This window comes from Halichoeres trimaculatus, unplaced genomic scaffold (assembly GCF_033239565.1).
Source record: "Halichoeres trimaculatus isolate MK-OKI-2021-1 unplaced genomic scaffold, fHalTri1.1 fHalTri1_scaffold_12, whole genome shotgun sequence".
NCBI classification, from domain to species: domain Eukaryota; kingdom Metazoa; phylum Chordata; class Actinopteri; order Labriformes; family Labridae; genus Halichoeres; species Halichoeres trimaculatus.
Genome location: NW_027437190.1, coordinates 16,740,605 through 16,758,352, shown reverse-complemented (window position 1 = coordinate 16,758,352; position 17,748 = coordinate 16,740,605). Strand labels below are relative to the sequence as shown.

The 17,748-nt window shown below is 40.0% G+C and overlaps 1 protein-coding gene across 2 annotated transcripts; it reads left to right on the top strand.

The window, feature by feature from the left end:
* The first annotated feature begins 549 nt into the window (after positions 1-549).
* On the top strand, positions 550-17,729 carry tax1bp1b (Tax1 (human T-cell leukemia virus type I) binding protein 1b). Of its 2 annotated transcripts, none has more exons than XM_074682709.1 (18): positions 550-675; positions 2,378-2,571; positions 7,205-7,307; positions 8,301-8,491; positions 8,682-8,840; positions 9,665-9,813; positions 10,180-10,270; positions 11,002-11,187; positions 11,324-11,581; positions 12,728-12,898; positions 13,149-13,221; positions 13,512-13,630; positions 13,776-13,901; positions 14,453-14,539; positions 15,838-16,039; positions 16,126-16,277; positions 16,384-16,469; positions 16,749-17,729. In XM_074682709.1, the coding sequence occupies exons 2-18, from the start codon at positions 2,395-2,397 to the stop codon at positions 16,945-16,947; spliced, it is 2,529 nt and encodes an 842-aa protein (XP_074538810.1). In that variant the 5' UTR covers positions 550-675; positions 2,378-2,394; the 3' UTR covers positions 16,948-17,729. The 2 variants fall into 2 exon arrangements, with proteins under 2 accessions (XP_074538810.1, XP_074538811.1); XM_074682710.1 differs by having other exon boundaries at positions 11,324-11,575; positions 16,749-17,727.
* Positions 17,730-17,748: the final 19 nt, after the last annotated feature.

Sequence of the window (17,748 nt, the reverse complement as noted above, 5' to 3'; positions counted from 1 at the left end):
ATCTTCTAAGCGGTTGGTAAATTGAGTCCAAGTAGCATTAAGTGCAGAACAACAAACACACAAAGGAACATAATTTTCTCAGAAAAGAGAAATAAATCGCGCTCATTTACCCCGATATGTCTATTTCTTAATAAAAAAATTTTGAATGATTTAAATGCATTTTTGTATATTTGTTTTTCGTGAAGAGCAAATAGTGGTTTGTGCTGTCACTGAAATATTTTAAACAAACAAACCTTCGACCTAAAAATCAAAACAACAAAGTAAACTAAAAGCAGTTATAGCTCACATCGCAAAATTTTAATTGACAGAAATAAAAAGCAATTCAAAAGGCAAATACTATAAGTCGTAGATTTCATGACAAGATATTTTGTGTAAAACCTCATGATGTATACTTATGAAACTGAGTCAAATAAAGACTACAATAAATGATATAATATAATATTATATTATACCCCCCTCCCCTCCCCCGGGTAACATAAGTTTTTCGGGTTTTTTTCTTTAAATATTGTATTTTAAAGTTTTTCCGACTGGTGGGATTCCCAGGCAGGTCTCTGTCCGGAAATGACGTAATGTTGTTATTATTCCAGGAAGAGGGCACGGGGAAAGCACTGAACTGCGTCAACATTTGTTTTTTAATACATTTGGCGTTCAACTCTTATTCAACATGTCATCTTGGTGAGTTATATGTTTATTTTAAAAATGTGACCCATAAAACAACAGTTCTTTGTCATGTCATGGTTTACATGTGTTTTTAAAGCTACTTCGGTAGAGCGACGCTAGCTGTTTACGTTGGCTAACCTTGTCCTCTAGTTGATAGCAATGCTCTCTCGTTAGCTGTTCTGTTTTTTCAACTAGATATATTCAATGTCTAGTGACTAAATCTGCCTACTTGACTGATTAGAGTGGAAAATGTGGGGTTCGTGCTCTGTATTTTTAATAACGTATGACTGCGAGAGTTTATGTGAACGCTTGTTCGGGAGTGTGAAACTAACGCTAGTTAGCTGCATAGCTATCTCAGCCAGATATGATCACTGTTCTCATCCGGGCCTCGCCTCGTAGCGTGCTGGTGCGCGATGTTATTACAGCTATGAGTGACTTTTTTTTCTAACTTTTCATATTTTGCGTAACATATTGATGTGCAATTCTGCAAGATTTCTACATGACAGCAGTGGCGTTTACGATCGCCGTCCATGACAATGATTTGCTTGTTACAGGCCTGATTACGTCGGATGAAATAATGTCAGCTGAGGCCCAAATGAAGAAGTAATTCTTTCTGGTATCAGTTGTTAGTTATGTTGAAACTAATGACAAGCATGTCTCTATAATTTCACTAAATGGACTTGGTTTACAATTCATTATCGAGGAGTTTAAAATGCGATGAAAATTGCCATTCCAGTGTTTCACTAATGCTATGTAAAAGTAAGCAAAACAATGGTTGAATTAAAGAAACTCTCTTATCTCCCATAATATCAGTAAATGTCTTAATATAGCCTGAAAGGATAGATGTATGACGTGTGATAAGTCGAACTAAACGGCGTGTCATTGTTGGCTTCAAAATTATCTTGTTATTGCCGTATAATACAGCAAAAATTAGCCTCATCACACAAAGGCATGAATTTTGGATCAATAACATTAAACTACTGAGTACCATATGTATCATTTATTAAATATATTTCAAGAAATAGAAACAAAGTATTGTTTTTTATGTATCAAAATAGGTTATACAGAACGAATTAGAATGATAAATATTTCTATTTATGTACATCAGCTGGCTCATTGGAAACCATACACTTAGAAACATAATGTAAATCAAACAGATTAAAAGGCAACTGAAAGGTTTAAATAACTACTCAGACACCTATGCTGCTTGGGTAACCACAGATAAGCTAAGTTGTATGGCAATAGTTGTAGCACCATTAGCCTAATGCATTGTATTTCTGTCAAATTTGAAAGTGAACAGTCATGACTTACATCATTATCCTCCCTGCATTCAAATTACATGACACACCATGTCCTGCAAACCAGGGTGCCATTGATTAGGCGTGGTCTCTTATTGCAAATTCTCCATTTGACCATGCTATTAAGAGCAATTTGAACAGAAACTTAGATTTTGATGGTTTGGGGACTTCCAAACACCCCCTCAGACATCCCCTCTACCTTGTTTGTGAGCCAAGTAGCCAACAGTCCCACACATACAACTAAGCCAAATTTGTGCATGAAAATGTCACATTGATATATTTTGAATAGTTGAATATTTGAGCTGAAACTGAAAACTGTGATGCTCACCTCCCTTTTTGTAAACTATCATATCTTAGTAGTTTGTGTAGTCCTTATTGTTTCTAATCTTGTGCTGTATCACTTGTTTCCTTTTGTGCAGCTTCTTCTGAGTGATTTATGGCCCTGTTCCTGGACGGGAATTTATTAAGCAACAACATGGACACATCAAACTTTGCCCACGTCATCTTCCAGAATGTAGGGAAGAGTTACCTGCCCCACGCTGCACTGGAATGTCACTACACCCTCACACAGTTCATCAAACCACATCCAAAGGACTGGGTCGGCATATTCAAGGTCAGGAATACACTTCAGTGCTAAATAAAAGCCTGTAAAGTAACCGAAAGATATGAAGTTAGTATGGTGTTAAAGAGCTGACTGAGCAATAAGTGGATCTTTCTAAAAGACCAGAATAAAATTTATGATCCAACCTATGACACAGCAGTAAAGGCAGTAAAAGCAACAAGCACCAGTTGTGCTGTGTGTTTTTGGCTTGCATGTAAAGTAATGAGGTGATTACTCACCAACTTTTCATTGCAAGCCATTGTTAAAGTTGTGGTTATGAAAAGCAGCTCTGACGTTCAAAAAGAAAAAAATGTAAGTGATGTAAAAGTGAATTCTTGATTCTTGAAATGATAAAGTTAGGTCAATTTAATGAATCCTTGCTGGTAGCACCCTTTACTATCTCCTGCAACTGCTTCATTTATTTTGTTTCCAGTGTAACTTCTGAAATTTTGCTTCACTGATGCTGGCTGTAGTTCAGTTCTCATCTCTTCCTGGCTTGCTCTGTGGGTTGAAGAGAGTCTAAGAGACACTGACTTTTGACTTTTCTTTTTTTAGTTTATTATAAGTATATACAAATTTCAATACCATTAATGTAAACAATTGAGGAAACCCTTTTATTCCTCAACAATTCTTTAGTCTTTGAAAAAATAGACCCAAGCAGAACCAATGAGCTGTTTACTATCTACTGTCATTTTGTATAACCTAGTTATGTGTTGTGATAAATATTGGCCCTGATCAATACGGGAAATAATATCATAGTCTTTGGTCGTCTTACCCGACCCTTTTATGAAGCAAGCAGTTTTTGAAGGTTTCCAGGAGTTTCTTTTTGAATTTAAGGGTTAAACTATTTAGTTACTCCAATGGGCTGTGAGGGCTTTCTAGATGATTGACAAAATCTTCCTTCTAAATATATGCCTGATTGTAATCCACACAGTTATTATTTTGTCCTTTGTATGCTTTTAACCAGATGGAGGAGGACAGTGAACAGAGCAGGAAACAGGTCAAGAGTGGGGAGTGGCAGGAAAGAGGCCAATGGCCAGACTCGATAAATAGGTCAATATAGGTCATTTAGAACTGCAACCTCTAAGCTTCCCGATCGGGTCGAGCAGGACCAGATACTCCAAAGTGTAACAGTGAGAAGAGAGAACTGAGAACTTTTTCTCTGCTGAAAACAATTTCTCTGATTAATTTTGTAGTGATGGTAGACACTGGTAACCTTGCAGAGTAGACAGACCTGCCTGATTCAGTTTCTGAACTCCTGCAGGTCCATCTTGTCAGGCTCCAATGACCAACGATTTCACTCGGCTAAATTCTGACCAGCCCAATCAGGGAAGAGAGGTGGGAGCTGTGGGAGCAGACATGACATTAGCAGACTTTCGTACTTGTCAGCGTTCCTTTGATTCTTAAGTTAAATTTCTAAAAATGGAAGCTGTCGTCTAACGCCTTTTTTCACAGCTGTTTCTCGTGATTCAGTAGTTGTTCATCTATTGTTTCTTTGAAGCATCGGCTCACATCAGCTACATCATACCGTGGCTTGATGTGGATTGGTCCGTGGTGAGTGTGTTAATCAGAATGGTCGTCTAATCACCAGCTGCAGATTTTTTTAAAAGTCCCGCCTCTGAAAACAAATCGGAAGAGCTGCTACCCAGATGGACTTGTGAAATAATTCCGTGGCGGATATATGAAACTGTCCGTCTGGCGTGTCAGGTTAAGACACTGGAGCCTAACTGTCAGACAGAAAGAGGACAGAAGATTAAAATAAAGAAAAATGGGAGAGTGAAAGTGCACGGGCTAAAGGTTAAAATGCAAGCTAAACTGTTCCAACCATTCCAACCCACATGCAGCAGTTATTCTGCTGTGGTCTGTTCAAACTTGAGAGTCTATCAATACAATGACGAGTGAGGTTACGTTAGCTCTGCTTAGAAGATGACTGGCAGGACATAACCAGGATTCACTAACGTACATATTATGGACATGTCTTAGAGCACCAGGCTGCCAGCAGCGGTACATTTGGACAACTAATAAACCATACTACAAACTTACGATGTTTGCTTGATGTCACGTTTAAAACAACAGCGCTATGTAACTGTACTGATAAATACCTTACCTCAGTGCATTGTATCTTGTAAAAAGTTGTCATGAACAATTTTTTCCAATCTGATCTCCATTTAATTCCAGAACAAACACATGCCTTGTTAAAAGTTACGTCTTCATGACAGTGCAAGTGAAACTCCGAACCAAAAGGTGGCGATGCAGTCCAATTAAAACAGATCCTCCTCACAGCATCTTAAAAGAACAAAGGAGTGACCTGCTTGCTTGCATATCATGACTTTTGATCTAAATATTCATGTATTCATTCATTAACAACAATGCTGGACATTCAAGATTAATCTCTTCATTGTCTTTGTAACAGCAAAAAAGCCAAAAATTTATGATGTCTGAGAAAAATATGTAAGTAATTAAGTCACTTTGAGTGCTTCATAAAAAATGTGAAGTGGACAGAAAGTTATTTGTCCCACTGAAGTGTGAGGTCATGTTAGGTGACTGAGGGTAGATCAGGTAATGACCACAAGCCATAAAAATCCTGGCATCAGCGCTCAGTCGAAGCTGGATGCCACATCACATTGTGTTTAGCCTCAAGGAAGGCACCAACTGGCAGTGTAGATTTTAAAATCACTAATTTGTTGAGCCTCCAACGCGAGTTGAGCTGGAAAAGGCTGAGTCCAGGACTGTAAATCACATGAAGTTTCCTGGCAGTGCTGACAGATGAGAAGTTTGCTGCCAAAGTCTTACACTCATAAGGATAGAGAGACTGAGACAGATGTGCATCAGTGTTAGCTCCTCAACACTCATTTAGTCAGTTTTGGCTAAAGACCAAACAGATGATGTGTTCGACTGTCAGTAAGTGTGCTTAAAGAGTAATGACTCTAATTATGACAGAGGAATATAGAGAATTTGAAATGAATCATTCTCTGATTTTTGAGTTAAAGCTTTCACCTTAACCAAAACTAATGTTTTCTTTCATCACACACTTTAACTCAGCAAGAAAAACAAACAGTAAAAATTCTATTTATGGCAAATAGATGGGAGGAAGGTTCTTGTTTGCTCTAACGCAACAACAGACTTTGATAGGTGAACATTCACTCCAGCACGTCATCGTTTCAGGCTTCTCAGCGTCGCAAAGGAATGCTGTTGAGACAAGTTGTCAGAAAAGCCAGGAGAAAGCAAGCACGTCGCTATAACCAACCTGCCTGTGCTCACAACCTCTCTGTGATTCAAGAAGAACAAAGCCCTGAATTTATACGGTGTGACGGTCACACAGGCAGCGTAGCCACTTGCAGAGGGTGGGGCTTTGTTTTGTATGCTGCTGAAATGTCATGACCTAATCAAATCAAATATATTCTGCATTAGTAAGTACATGGGTTAAACTTTAGGAATCAGTATAAGTATTTTTGCCAAGATGTTTTCAGGTATAGAATGAGAATAAGGTAGCAAAGTTAATCCGCTGCACTCCTTGTTCTAGGAAGCATAAATAAGATTAAAGAGGATGTGATACAAAATTTAGGCAGTAGTTGTTTTTAGAGTGGACTTTAATAGCTGTGTTAGTGCGTCTTGTTTTTGTAGAAGGCAGGTCTTTTTCCTCTTAGCTCTCTTTGGCCTCTACCTCCTCTCCTCACTCCTTTTTACTAACTACAGACTTTTGTACGTGAAAGAGTTCCTCTCAGGCTTTTCACCCACCAGCACCTCTGCCGCTCTAATGAGTGGACTGGTAAAGGCTAGCCTTCAGTAATGACACCCACTAACTAGGTGCATGTTTTAATTGCTTCCTGCTCTTTACGGCTGGAGGCTGGAGCTGCCCTGGTAACAATTGGGGTTTTGGAGCTCTAGGACTCTCTATCTCTGGCTCTCATGAACACTTGCAGTGTTGTAGCTGGAGGCTGCTTTCACACTGAAAGAAAATCTTCATCAAAGGTTACATCTGGTGGAAGAGCATCTACCACGTTAATATTTAAATTGTAAATCAGGTGAAAAGACTTTAAAATCAGCATCTCACAGCTTGATTTATGAAGTGCGGCAGAAGCTGATGTCATGCACTGGTTTCACTGGTCTTGTTGTGGATGCATGCGTTTGCCTGAGCGTGCTCACTGAAAGCCAGGCAGCTCAATGTGACTCTGATTTTGTTTGACAGGTTTATGGCACCAGGCTGAAGTTAGGGATGTATTTTCTGTACTCCCCCCTCATCAGCCATCAGTTAACAACACATAAAATACTTATAATTACATTTTGGTTTTCATTTTCAAGTCACCTTTGCATAAAATTTTCACCTATTTTCCTCTTCCTGTTAAAAGTGAGTTGTAGCTACACTTCCTCAGTTCAGCCCGTTCATGACAAGAGCCAGGCCACATGCACACGGTGACCATGAGTGAGAGCAGTTGACAGAAAAGGGAAAAGATCCTGGTTGGTATGATTGTAGGCTGTCACTTAGGTTAAAAACCCCAGGATGACTGTAATGAACCAGTTTGAGACGTTTTGGAAGTGTGACTGTCGATTCTAGGAAGTCTCCCTGTTGATCCTCCATTGTTATTATCTCGCACTGATGTGGTGAGAACGTCTGGTTGAATGGATTCCCTCCAATGTCTCACAGGTTGGTTGGAGCACAGCGAGGGACTATTACACATTCTTGTGGTCACCTCTCCCTGAGAATTACGTGGAGGGCGCCGCAGTCAACAGAACAGTGGTGTTTCAGGGTAAGCTCATACCACAGTTTAATATAGCTTTGACACCTTTTAACTACAGATATCAGAGGGCAGTGCACCGGATTGTTAAAACTTAAAAAACAAATCTGTGGATGGAATTAATGAGAATTTTTCTCCCTGCTGATCTCTTGTCTGGTGTTAATATAATAATTCATGTGTTTTTTTATACCACTACTTTTGTGTGTGTGGTGAAGGGCAAGTCATGATGTCGTATGGTTGTATACTTTTAGGGTAACACCCACAGAACCACACACGCACACATAAAAAGTACTTCACAAGAGCACAATACCACAAAGTTATGACTTCTATCAGCTTAACTTATACAGTCATGGGGGAGATGTTGGTATAAGTTAAAGTTTGTGTTGGAATAATTCTCTTTTTCCTTTTTTTTGTTCTGTTTTAAATAAGGATGCACTATATTATCGGCACAATATCGGTATCGGCTGATAAAAGCTTAAAAACACGTTTATCGGTATCTGCAGATATGAAAATTTCTGCCGATAGGCACAGCCGATAAGGTGCTATTCAGTTAGGATTATTATTTTCGTTATTACAGTAGCTCTAAAATAATCAAATGCAACTTGGTTATGTTTAAAAATGCATTGTACATTTAAAGTTCATGTGATCTAAAGAAATTATTTTTCTGTATTTCAATACTGAATGTCTTGAGTTTGAAAAAATAATACATTTCTTATTTATGGTAAAATCAAATGTTTTTTGTCTTGTTTTATGTGTGTTTCTTAAACAAATAAGACCGTCACAATAAGGGGTTAGGTTTGAGTAACATATAAATTCCAGTACAGGATAGACTTAGCTTTCTTTACAGTGAAAAAAAAACAAAAAAACTTGTGATTATCGGTATCTGTATCGGTATCGGCCAAAAGGGGTTTCGATATATCGGCATATCGGATATCGGCAAAAATCCAATATCGTGCATCCCTACTTTTAAACTGTCTCATCTGTCACAATGTTGCTCTTCCACAGGATATTATGTGCCCAACGACGATGGCGAGTTCTATCAGTTCTGTTATGTGACCCACAAAGGCGAGATCCGTGGAGCGAGCACACCTTTCCAGTTTCGCGCCAACAGCCCCTCAGAGGATGAGCTGCTGACTGTGGAGGATGAATGCAATTCTGACATCCTGGTGGTCACCACCAAGGCTGGCTTCCTTGAGGTACAGGGTACAGGGATCTCAGATCTTCAAAGCTCACACAACCCCTGTGACTCTCAGTTTATAGCAGCTTGATAAAAACATAATTCAAAGTGAAAATAATCACATACTACTTGAAGAACTTATTCTGTTGGGAAAATACATCTTTATAGGAATAACCCAACTATCTTTGACGTTGTATCTCACTGTGCAGCAAAAGGTGGAAGAAGCCCAAAGAGAGAAAGATGAGCTGGTCAAAAGCATGGCCCTGCTGCAGCAGGAGAAGGAGCAGCTTGAAGCTGAGAAGGAAAGCCTGCAAAAAGAGTTTGAGCAAGAGAAAGAAACCTGCACCCAACTGAGGAGAGAGAACCAAGTAAGCTGAGAATGGACTGAGTCCTGTTTTTTTGGCAGCACTAAGGAGCGGAATGACATGTTTGTTGCTTTTGTAGAGATGTATCATAAGCTTTGATGAAATGATTGTGTCCGTTTTCTTGTTCTTGTAGTAATGCCAAAGACAGTTTCACATTTGGCCAAACAGTCTCTTAGCACCCCCTAGTGAAACACTGCGATCATGCAGAGCTGTTCATACTCAGGGTTTCTTGAAGCATAAATCACAGGCTGACAGATATGAATGTCTGTATTATCAAAGTTGTTATTCAGCGTTTTATGGTGTTGCATTAAGTCTTAAAAGCAGTGTAAGTACTAATCTATATAGCTGTCCTCTGCCATAAATCTGCTCATTTTAAAACGGTTTCAGATGAAAACATGATTACAGATTCTGTGGCTGTTAATTTTATGACTATACTTTTATATGATTTTTTTATGTGGTGTGAATATAAAGATTCCAAAATTCTGTCCATAAACAAACTGTAAAAAATGATTTCCTCTTTCCTTTTTTGAAGTCATCGTTTAAGTTTGAAAAATCTTTTGAGAGGTTTAATGATCATTTTGGTTTAGGCTTTCACTTCAACCACAATAAACTTTTTATGTCTTACACACTTTTTCCACAAACTGAAAGTCAGAGACAGTGAAGTAGAGTGGTTTTCTAGGGTGCAACCAATATATTTTCTCTTACTAGTTTAACATTACCCAGTTTATGAGTGTCATGAAAGAAACTGATTCATTCATCAAATGTTTTCATGCACTTCTCCAGCTGAATCCTACTGTTCTCTAACATTTTATTTTCTGTGCCCTCAGGAGGTTCAGGGTTCTTCCCGTGCCCTCCAAGAGGAGAAAGAGGAGGTGAAGAGGAGGCTAGATGAGGCTACAGCCAGAGTCATACAGCTTGAGGAGGATTTGATTGGAGTAACCCAGAAGGGTCTACAAAAGGAAACTGAGCTGGACAGGTGAATAATGGATGGCAGTGTTGCTAATGAACTCTGATTTAGACTCCTTAATTCATCATTTCATTTAAAGTAAAGACAGAGTAAACTTACACTATTTGTCCTTTTTTAAGAACCCCAATGTAAGTTTCTCTGTAAGACATGGCTGGGAAGAGGCATGTTCTCTGTTTGTGGAATAAGGTGCAAGTTATAGCAAAATCAAGATTGCAAAGTTACCTTTTCTGTGATTAATAATGATTTATTACAGCCACTCTGTTTTATGTATGTTTTGAGCATAAAAATGAAACACGGCTTGTAAAATGTGCTAAATGTAGCCACTGAGGATCGCACAAGATTTGGTTAACGATTTTATTTTTATCTTTTCATTAGTTTGAAGGATAGAGTGAAGAAACTCACAGCTGAGAAGGATGTGCTTGAATCTCACCTCAAGAATGAGAAAGATGAGAAGGAACTGTACAAGGTAATGTCTGCATGGAGCAAATATGCCCCCCCCCCCCCCCCCCCCACATACACACACACACACACACACACACACACACACATAAAAGATTAAAAAAAACTTATGATCTAAAAAGTTTCTTCTGTTTGAATCTTTGTAACTCATTATGTAGCGATGAGTGAAAAAGTTTGGTTCTGAAGGATCCGGTTGAGAGCTGGGTTTGGAGGGGTTGGCTCAGCTGTGGTTTGGTTGACTGCTCTGTCGGGGACAGTTTTACAGTCTGTTCATATTAGAAACCACAGAATTGGAGGTCCAGTTGATTGACTTTTCCTGTTTTGCCCTTTTTACTGCTGTGAGTATTCCACATACTCTCACCCAAACATTTGGTCTAAACAGGGCATGTCTTATTCAGTCTCTTACTGGTCCATCTGGTGTTTGTGCGTCTTTCTTGTGGTGCGCACCACACAGGAACTAGGAGTCCCACATACTGCACTGTCGCCACGGAAATGGAGCCAAAAGCCCATACTTAATTTAACTTGCACCATCACACTGAGGCTTTTGCACAAGAAAACTTTATGGGCCTATCTCAATTCCTGTTTTGTAATTGAGGTCATGCAACATTTATTTTAATAGTCATATGCTCTTCGGTACATGACTGTGATTTTGGTTGAATAAATGAGGCAAAGGCCAACAACTGTTTTATAACTTCATCTGTGTGCTCTTGTGGGTGTGGGTGTGTGTGCTTTTACCAGATTCACCTGAAAAACCGGGAGCTGGAGAACACTAAGCTGAGTGCAGAGCTGCAGATGCTGAAATCTGTGGATGTGAACAAGGAAAACACCATTGCCCAGTTTAAAGAGGAGGTGGGACGTCTACAGGCATGCCTCACCGACAAGGAGAAACAGTACAGAGAGATCCTGGCCAAAGTTCCTCCCTTGGTAAAAAGATTACTGTAAAGCAGTAAAGATTAGTCATTTTATTTTTTAAACTCAAGTTTTTCACATTCAGAAATAAGCAATTAAAATAAAAAAAAAATTGAACCATCTTCATTGAAAACTCTTTTGTTTCATGAAGAGCGATATGAAAGCCTTGAAGGAGCAGCTGCGGCAGAAAGAGGAGCAGCTCCAAGCCAACCAGCAGCAGTCCTCCCTGTTAGCCGCTGAGCTGAGAGATGCCTCCAGCACTCGGGATCGTACCATGTCTGAACTGTACCATATGAAGCTGGAGGCCGATGCACTTCGCCAGGCCAAGGCTGACGCTCAGGCCCAGTGTGCCCGCCTGGAACGCCTGGTAGAGCAGATGAAGGCAGAAGCCAAGGAGGAAGCTGTAAGGGTGATAATCGAGCCACTGAAAACTTAAGATTGATTGAAGAATTTATTTATTTTTAGTTTACTTGTTTATTTAAAGTGACAGGGATGTTTTGAAAGGGGATGAACAGCATCCCAATTAAAGATTGAAGACTTTTTTGACACAACAAAAGTAAGAATTTATTGATTTGGAGGATATGATTTAATTCATTATGTGCATCAACTAACCAGGAGTATCATTAAAAATGATTAGTGGTGTTAAAACATTTTAACTCAGTGATTACACCAAGAGATTGGCAAAGACAGCATTATTAGTTGCTCTCAATGAAAATTATTCAAAATTACTCAGAAGAAGACCTCACAAAAATAGCAACAGTAGTTACTCCCTGATGGGCAATGAAAATAAAAACTTTCCCTCAAATTGCCGACCAAAACAACCGTTTAATTCTACCCCAAGTCTTCATGCAGCTACTACAGCAAGTACTTGCACAATTGAAACCACAGAGCAAAGGCTATGCATGAGCAGCTAACTGTTCAATTCCAGGGACATGCCCCCGAGACAACTTCTCGAATACTTTCACTGCAACATTTTCAAGAACTCCATGGAGGGAAATGCTCCCTCAGCCTCCAGGGAAAAGCTTTAACATGAGTCAACATGTAAATCAATCAACACTGACTGTGACAGGAGTTAACACAAACTGTCCATGGCACTGTACTAGACTGCACTGCAAAACTGCAAAAAAAAAATTATAGTAAAACCACCACCCAAACTGACCACACCTCTGGAAACATAGCCACACTTATTGTATTCAAGACCAAAAGCCACTATAGAGATTATACAGCCTTGGCTCATCCATGCCCAGACTTTCTGACAAACAAAAAGTTTAAATCTAATGACAAACTTCAAACTTTGACAAGTCAACTTAGTGCAATAAAAGAAGTAACAAATATAAGAACAGCTCTAGATTAACAGCAGATTACAAACTAGCTTCTTACCCATGAAAAGTGTGGCTAGATGTGTGACAATCTTTTCTTGTAAAGAGCATGTTAAAGGGGCTTCGACACATTGTTGGATATTCCTCATAATGTTAAAATGATAGCTTCTTTAAGCCACAGTCATTTCTGTTTGGAGTCTAATCTGATTTGTTTTGGGGGTTTTTTTTGTCGCCAGGCCAAAGCAGAAGAGGAAGCGGCTGCAGACCCAGCTGTTGTAGCAGAGCTGCAGAGAGAGGTGGAGGACCTGAAGCTGCGGCTGCACATGGCAGCAGAACACTACAAGGAGAAATACAAGGAATGTCAGCGCCTGCAAAAACAAGTGCTGAGACTCTCCGAACAGCAAGGGGTGGGTTTTACCAGAAAGCACGAGACATAATATATATACATGTCCCCAGCAAGTGAAAGAGCAGATCAGTCATTACAAATCTGTAGCATTAATTCTCTGTCACACATTACCAAACTCTTACCTTTGACAGCTTGAAATGCTTTTTTGACAACTCAAATGATTCACAAATCTCTCTTGTTTAGATAAATTTGTGTACAAGAGCATCAAATACAAGAGCTAACTTTCAGCACTTATTTTTTTCTGTGTTTAGGACCTGAAAAGATCCTCGGCTCAAGAGGCTACAATAATCCCTGCATCAGGGAGCCCAGACACATCCGTGCCAGGTACGATGTCAGAATGTAAATTACACTAACCTTGTTTGTGAAAGTAGGGTTGTATACGTTTACCAGCTGTGTAATTACTTAAGCTTAGTGTTTTTTTGTTTTATATTCAGTCACCAAAAGGTCAAAAATTGGACTTTTGTCTCATATTTTCTGTACTGTAGGAGCTTTTATTGAGTGTGTCATATTAAGTGTTTGATTTGTTGCTGTTTTGTCCTTTTAATAAATTATCAGTAACGTCACATGTGCTTCCTACCATCATAGTGTCTGAGCTGCCTTATTTGTCCTCACAGGGAGTCCAGGCTCTGCTGATCCCATGCTGGAAGCCATCATTCAGGAGAAGCTCAAAGGCATCAGCAGAGAGGCGTCTGACAGGAATGACAAGTACAGAAAATGCAAGCAGATGCTGGTGGTAGGAACCAAATCATTTTTATTCATTCACTGGTTTTGTTTTACAAACAAAAGCTTCTGTTCCTTTGATAGATGAATGAAAATTTTGTATTTGGGAGAGTAATTTGATTAAAGAGTGTTGTTTCTAATGTGTGTGAACTATTCAGGAGGAGAAAGAACGTAGCTGCATGTTTGCTGATGAGCTGGCAAAGATGGAGGTGAAATTTAAGGAACAAGTGAAGACCAATGAGAACCTGAAACTGCAGTTGGCAGCAGAAGAAGATCGCTACAAGGTCAGCTTATCTTACAGACAGTTGAGAATACAGACTCTCTGTCTGCTCACCTGCAGTGAGGCTCCACTGCTCTCAGAGCGAGTCTGTTTTTGGACTCTCTCTGCGTGTTGTTACCTTTGAGTTTGACTGGTCTGGCTCAGGGCTGGAACCTTTGATGCTATCGCTCCCTTGAACACAGTATCTCTGACAGTGTTGTTTATGAGCAGGCCAATCTGTGAGACTACATTTTACTACTGTTTATGTCAGACTGTGCAGACAAGCGAAGCCCTGCTCTGAAGAGTCATCTCCAGTTGCCTGGTTAATGCTGTGCTTGGCTCAAGTCAGGCGGATATTTGCTTAGTGTCTCAGTGGAATTCAAACAGGTTGTTTTGCTTCGTGCAGGTTTTGTACATAAATCAGCGCTCTGCTAAGGGAAGCCTTTTATGGCTGTGATCAATTAATGTCAAACTCTAAGGTCTGAGAGTATTTCAGTGATATAGTTCTCAATCTAAATGTCAGAGATTTAAAAATGTTTTTCATTTTTTTCTGTTCATTCTTATTATTTTCCTCAGAGCCAGGTAGCCGAGAAGGGACGGGAGCTGAAGGAACTGAAGGACACACTGTCACTTGTTGTTAAGGAAAAGGAAAAACTAGAGGGGGTTAGTGACAGCTTTCATTTCTGCCTTTATAGACTTCTCCAGCTTTAAAACATTCTCTGAAAAGTGCTATTCCTCTGCCATTTTCCCACTCTTATTCTGGTCTGTTTTTAATACGCCTCTAATTGCAGAAGCAAAGTAAATGAGTTCTTATTTTCCATTCCATTACTTTGGACCGCAGTAAGGTCCTCGCTGACCTAAAATATTGCTTCGAGGTAATGCTGTTGGTGCTAAGAGGAGCAGAATGTCCCAATTTGAGGCTCAGACTAAATTAAATTGGCGTCTGCAACTAACCTCAATAAAACACAGCATCCCATTCCCTTTGAAAATGAGAGGAGCCTACTTTAATGAAGCACTAATTAAACTGTTTGTGTGAGCATGGGGAAAAGCAAGAAGTCACAGCTACGTAGCTGCTGGGTGATATTTATGAGCAACTTGCCATGACGTACAAAGGGATGAAGAGGATGAAACTGGACATTTGGCATCTCAGAAACATATTGATGGTAATAGAATAGAATAGAATAGAATAGAATAGAATAGAATAGAATAGACTTTATTAATCTTCGAGGGGGGAAATTCAGGAGTCATGGCAGCAATACAAGAATACAAAAGTAAGAAAGGAAGTGTATAGTGCAGAATGGTCCATCAGAAAATAGATGATGACACCTTGGCCATATTTGTCCAGTTCAGCCAGCCTCCACCTCCACAGGGTCCAGGACTGAGCTTCTTCAGAAGTCTGTTCAGTCTCTCTCCTGTGTCCTGTCTGCTCACAGCAGGTGAAGCTCTTCCAATGTAGCGTTGGTGTCTGGTGTTACCTCCGTTAGCCATGTCTGTAAATAGCATGATGCTACTCTACCCTCTGGTATTCCCTCTGTTGCTGGGTTAGCATAGCTAGCTTGTCCATCTTATTGTAGATAGATCTTATGTTCCCAATAACGATAGATAGAAGGACGTAGCTCACACCTGAGAACCAGCACGTCATCCTCACCTCCTTCTCCTCACCTTGTGGAGAAACATCAGGCCTTGCACCAGTTAGCATTGACATGCTACAGGCTGCTAACAGCTGATCTCCCATGTAAACAATGCGGCCATGGTTACATGTAGGATCTCCAGACATACACAGGAGCAAAAATAGTAAAAAATATAAGTGAAGACACAACCAGTTTGGTGTCCACGACCAACAACTGAACCGTACAAAGTAATGGTATGATAATAGATAATGGTATTTATATTGGTATTTCATTTTTCTCATTGGTTTGCTCTTGTAAAAAACTTGTGTCCCTCACTTTTCTGTTTCACAGGAACTCCAGAAGGGCACTAGCAGCAGAAAGGGTGAACAAGGGGCCGATGAGAAAACCAGTCCAGATATTACACAGTCCGGTGTGCCTTTATTTCTGCAGTACCCAGTCCCTTACACCCAGGATGCCCCCACCCCTCTGCTGGTCTCTCAGAGCCCCAGCAAGCTGCATTTTGGAAACCCCTACTCCATCTCAGACTCTAAAGGTTTGTCTCCCTTTTCAGGATAAGCATTCTTTTTTAAATTCTTGTGGAAACTGCAGACATGACTGAGTTTAATTCTGTCCCTGTAGATGAAGAGGATGAGGAGTTCTCAGATGACCAGCTGCTGAGGCTGCCCCCAGTGGGCCCGCCTTCCTGGGACAGTAATGTGGTGTGCATACAGCCTGCACGCAGCCGTCCTGAAGGCCATGAGGAGTCCGAGGAGAAGCAAAACAACAACAATGTAAGTTATACAGACTTATTCTCTGTTTGCTTTGTCTTGAAAAATCCCTCTTCTGTTCTGAGAGCTTTTTCTTTTAAAAAAATGCTGTTTTGCCTTTTTGTGTCAGGGTAATTCCAATGAACAGCCCGCAGCAACCGAAACACACAGCCCATTTGTAAATGATGGACAAACTGCCTTCTGCTTTGATCCAAGGTAACACGCCCTCACACGCCTCAGACTCTCATAAACACTGTAAAAGTTTGCTGCACCCTACATTTCCTAAACCTGTGCATTGTGTCATGTGTAATGTGTTTGTTCTGCTGCACAGCCCCCTTTTGTTGGAAGTAGTCAGGCAGCAGGCCACCCACATCGCATCAAACAGATGCTCTTTATTAGCCAGCACTCCTGGTTTGCCCACATCATCACTTGCCTGCTTATTAACTGCCTGCTCTCTCCCATCTCTCCCGCCTTTTCTGCCTCTTCCTGTTGCAGCATGGACATGAAGAGATGTCCGCTCTGTGAGGTCATCTTCCCACCCAACTACGACCAGAGCAAGTTTGAGGAGCATGTTGAGAGCCACTGGAAAATCTGCCCGATGTGCAGCGAGCAGTTCCCTCTGGACTGCGACCAGAAGGTTTTCGAGAATCATGTGCTTACTCACTTCGACGGCCACCCGCTCAACTTTGACTAAAGAAACAAAGATCAGTACATCCGATCTGCCTACTTCCTATCGCCACTGAAATAAATCACTCTGCACTCTTTTCTGCATGTAATGGTGTGAAGATCCAGTCTTTAGGACTAAAATGACTTTCGCTTTGTTACTTCAACTTAGAGAAACACTTTAAAGTGATGTGACATTTTAAAAAATGTTCTAATTGGGTGTTTGGGGCAGGGCTTCTGAATCAGTCAGCAGACCAGAGCTTTTATATTATAGGTGAAAAGTGTCCATTAATTGGTTTTGAAGAATATCTTAGGTGGATAAGACTGTTGTAAGAACATTTCCTGACTTAAAATCGACTCAGCTCTGTTAGACTACAGGATGTAACGAATCAGGGAAAGAGATAAGTGTTTACCAAACTTACATTTAAGACATCCAACCAAATGGTTTCCCACTCGAACATCACTGTACAAGTCATTTGCTCATTCTTTATAGGAAGCAGCCTTGGTGCACTGTATGCAGTCAGCGAGAACCTGCAGTGATTATACAGTATATCATCAAATCATCTATTTTAGAATAATTAAAGCCAATGATATTGTGAAAGCCTTGATTGTTTGTGTATGATATAGGTTTGTGTTCTGTTAGGTTTCCTTTGTTTTGATTATTTAATTGGGTTTTTGCGTCTTAAAGAACCTTCATATCATCAGCTAATCAGTGCATGCTGAGCTTAAGTTAATTTCCTTCTTTTGTTCCTCTCTTTCAAAGCATTAAGTTATTACACTCATAGAAACGTCTCATTTGTTAAGTGAGTTCCATGTATCTTATATGACCTAA

Bases quoted from the DNA above. Each gene is read 5' to 3' on its own strand.
- tax1bp1b (XM_074682709.1), top strand. From the start codon at position 2,395: ATGGCCCTGTTCCTGGACGGGAATTTATTAAGCAACAACATGGACACA. The intron at 8,492-8,681 runs GTACAGGGTACA...CTCACTGTGCAG, and splicing joins CCAAGGCTGGCTTCCTTGAG to CAAAAGGTGGAAGAAGCCCA. The intron at 10,271-11,001 runs GTAATGTCTGCA...TGCTTTTACCAG, and splicing joins ATGAGAAGGAACTGTACAAG to ATTCACCTGAAAAACCGGGA.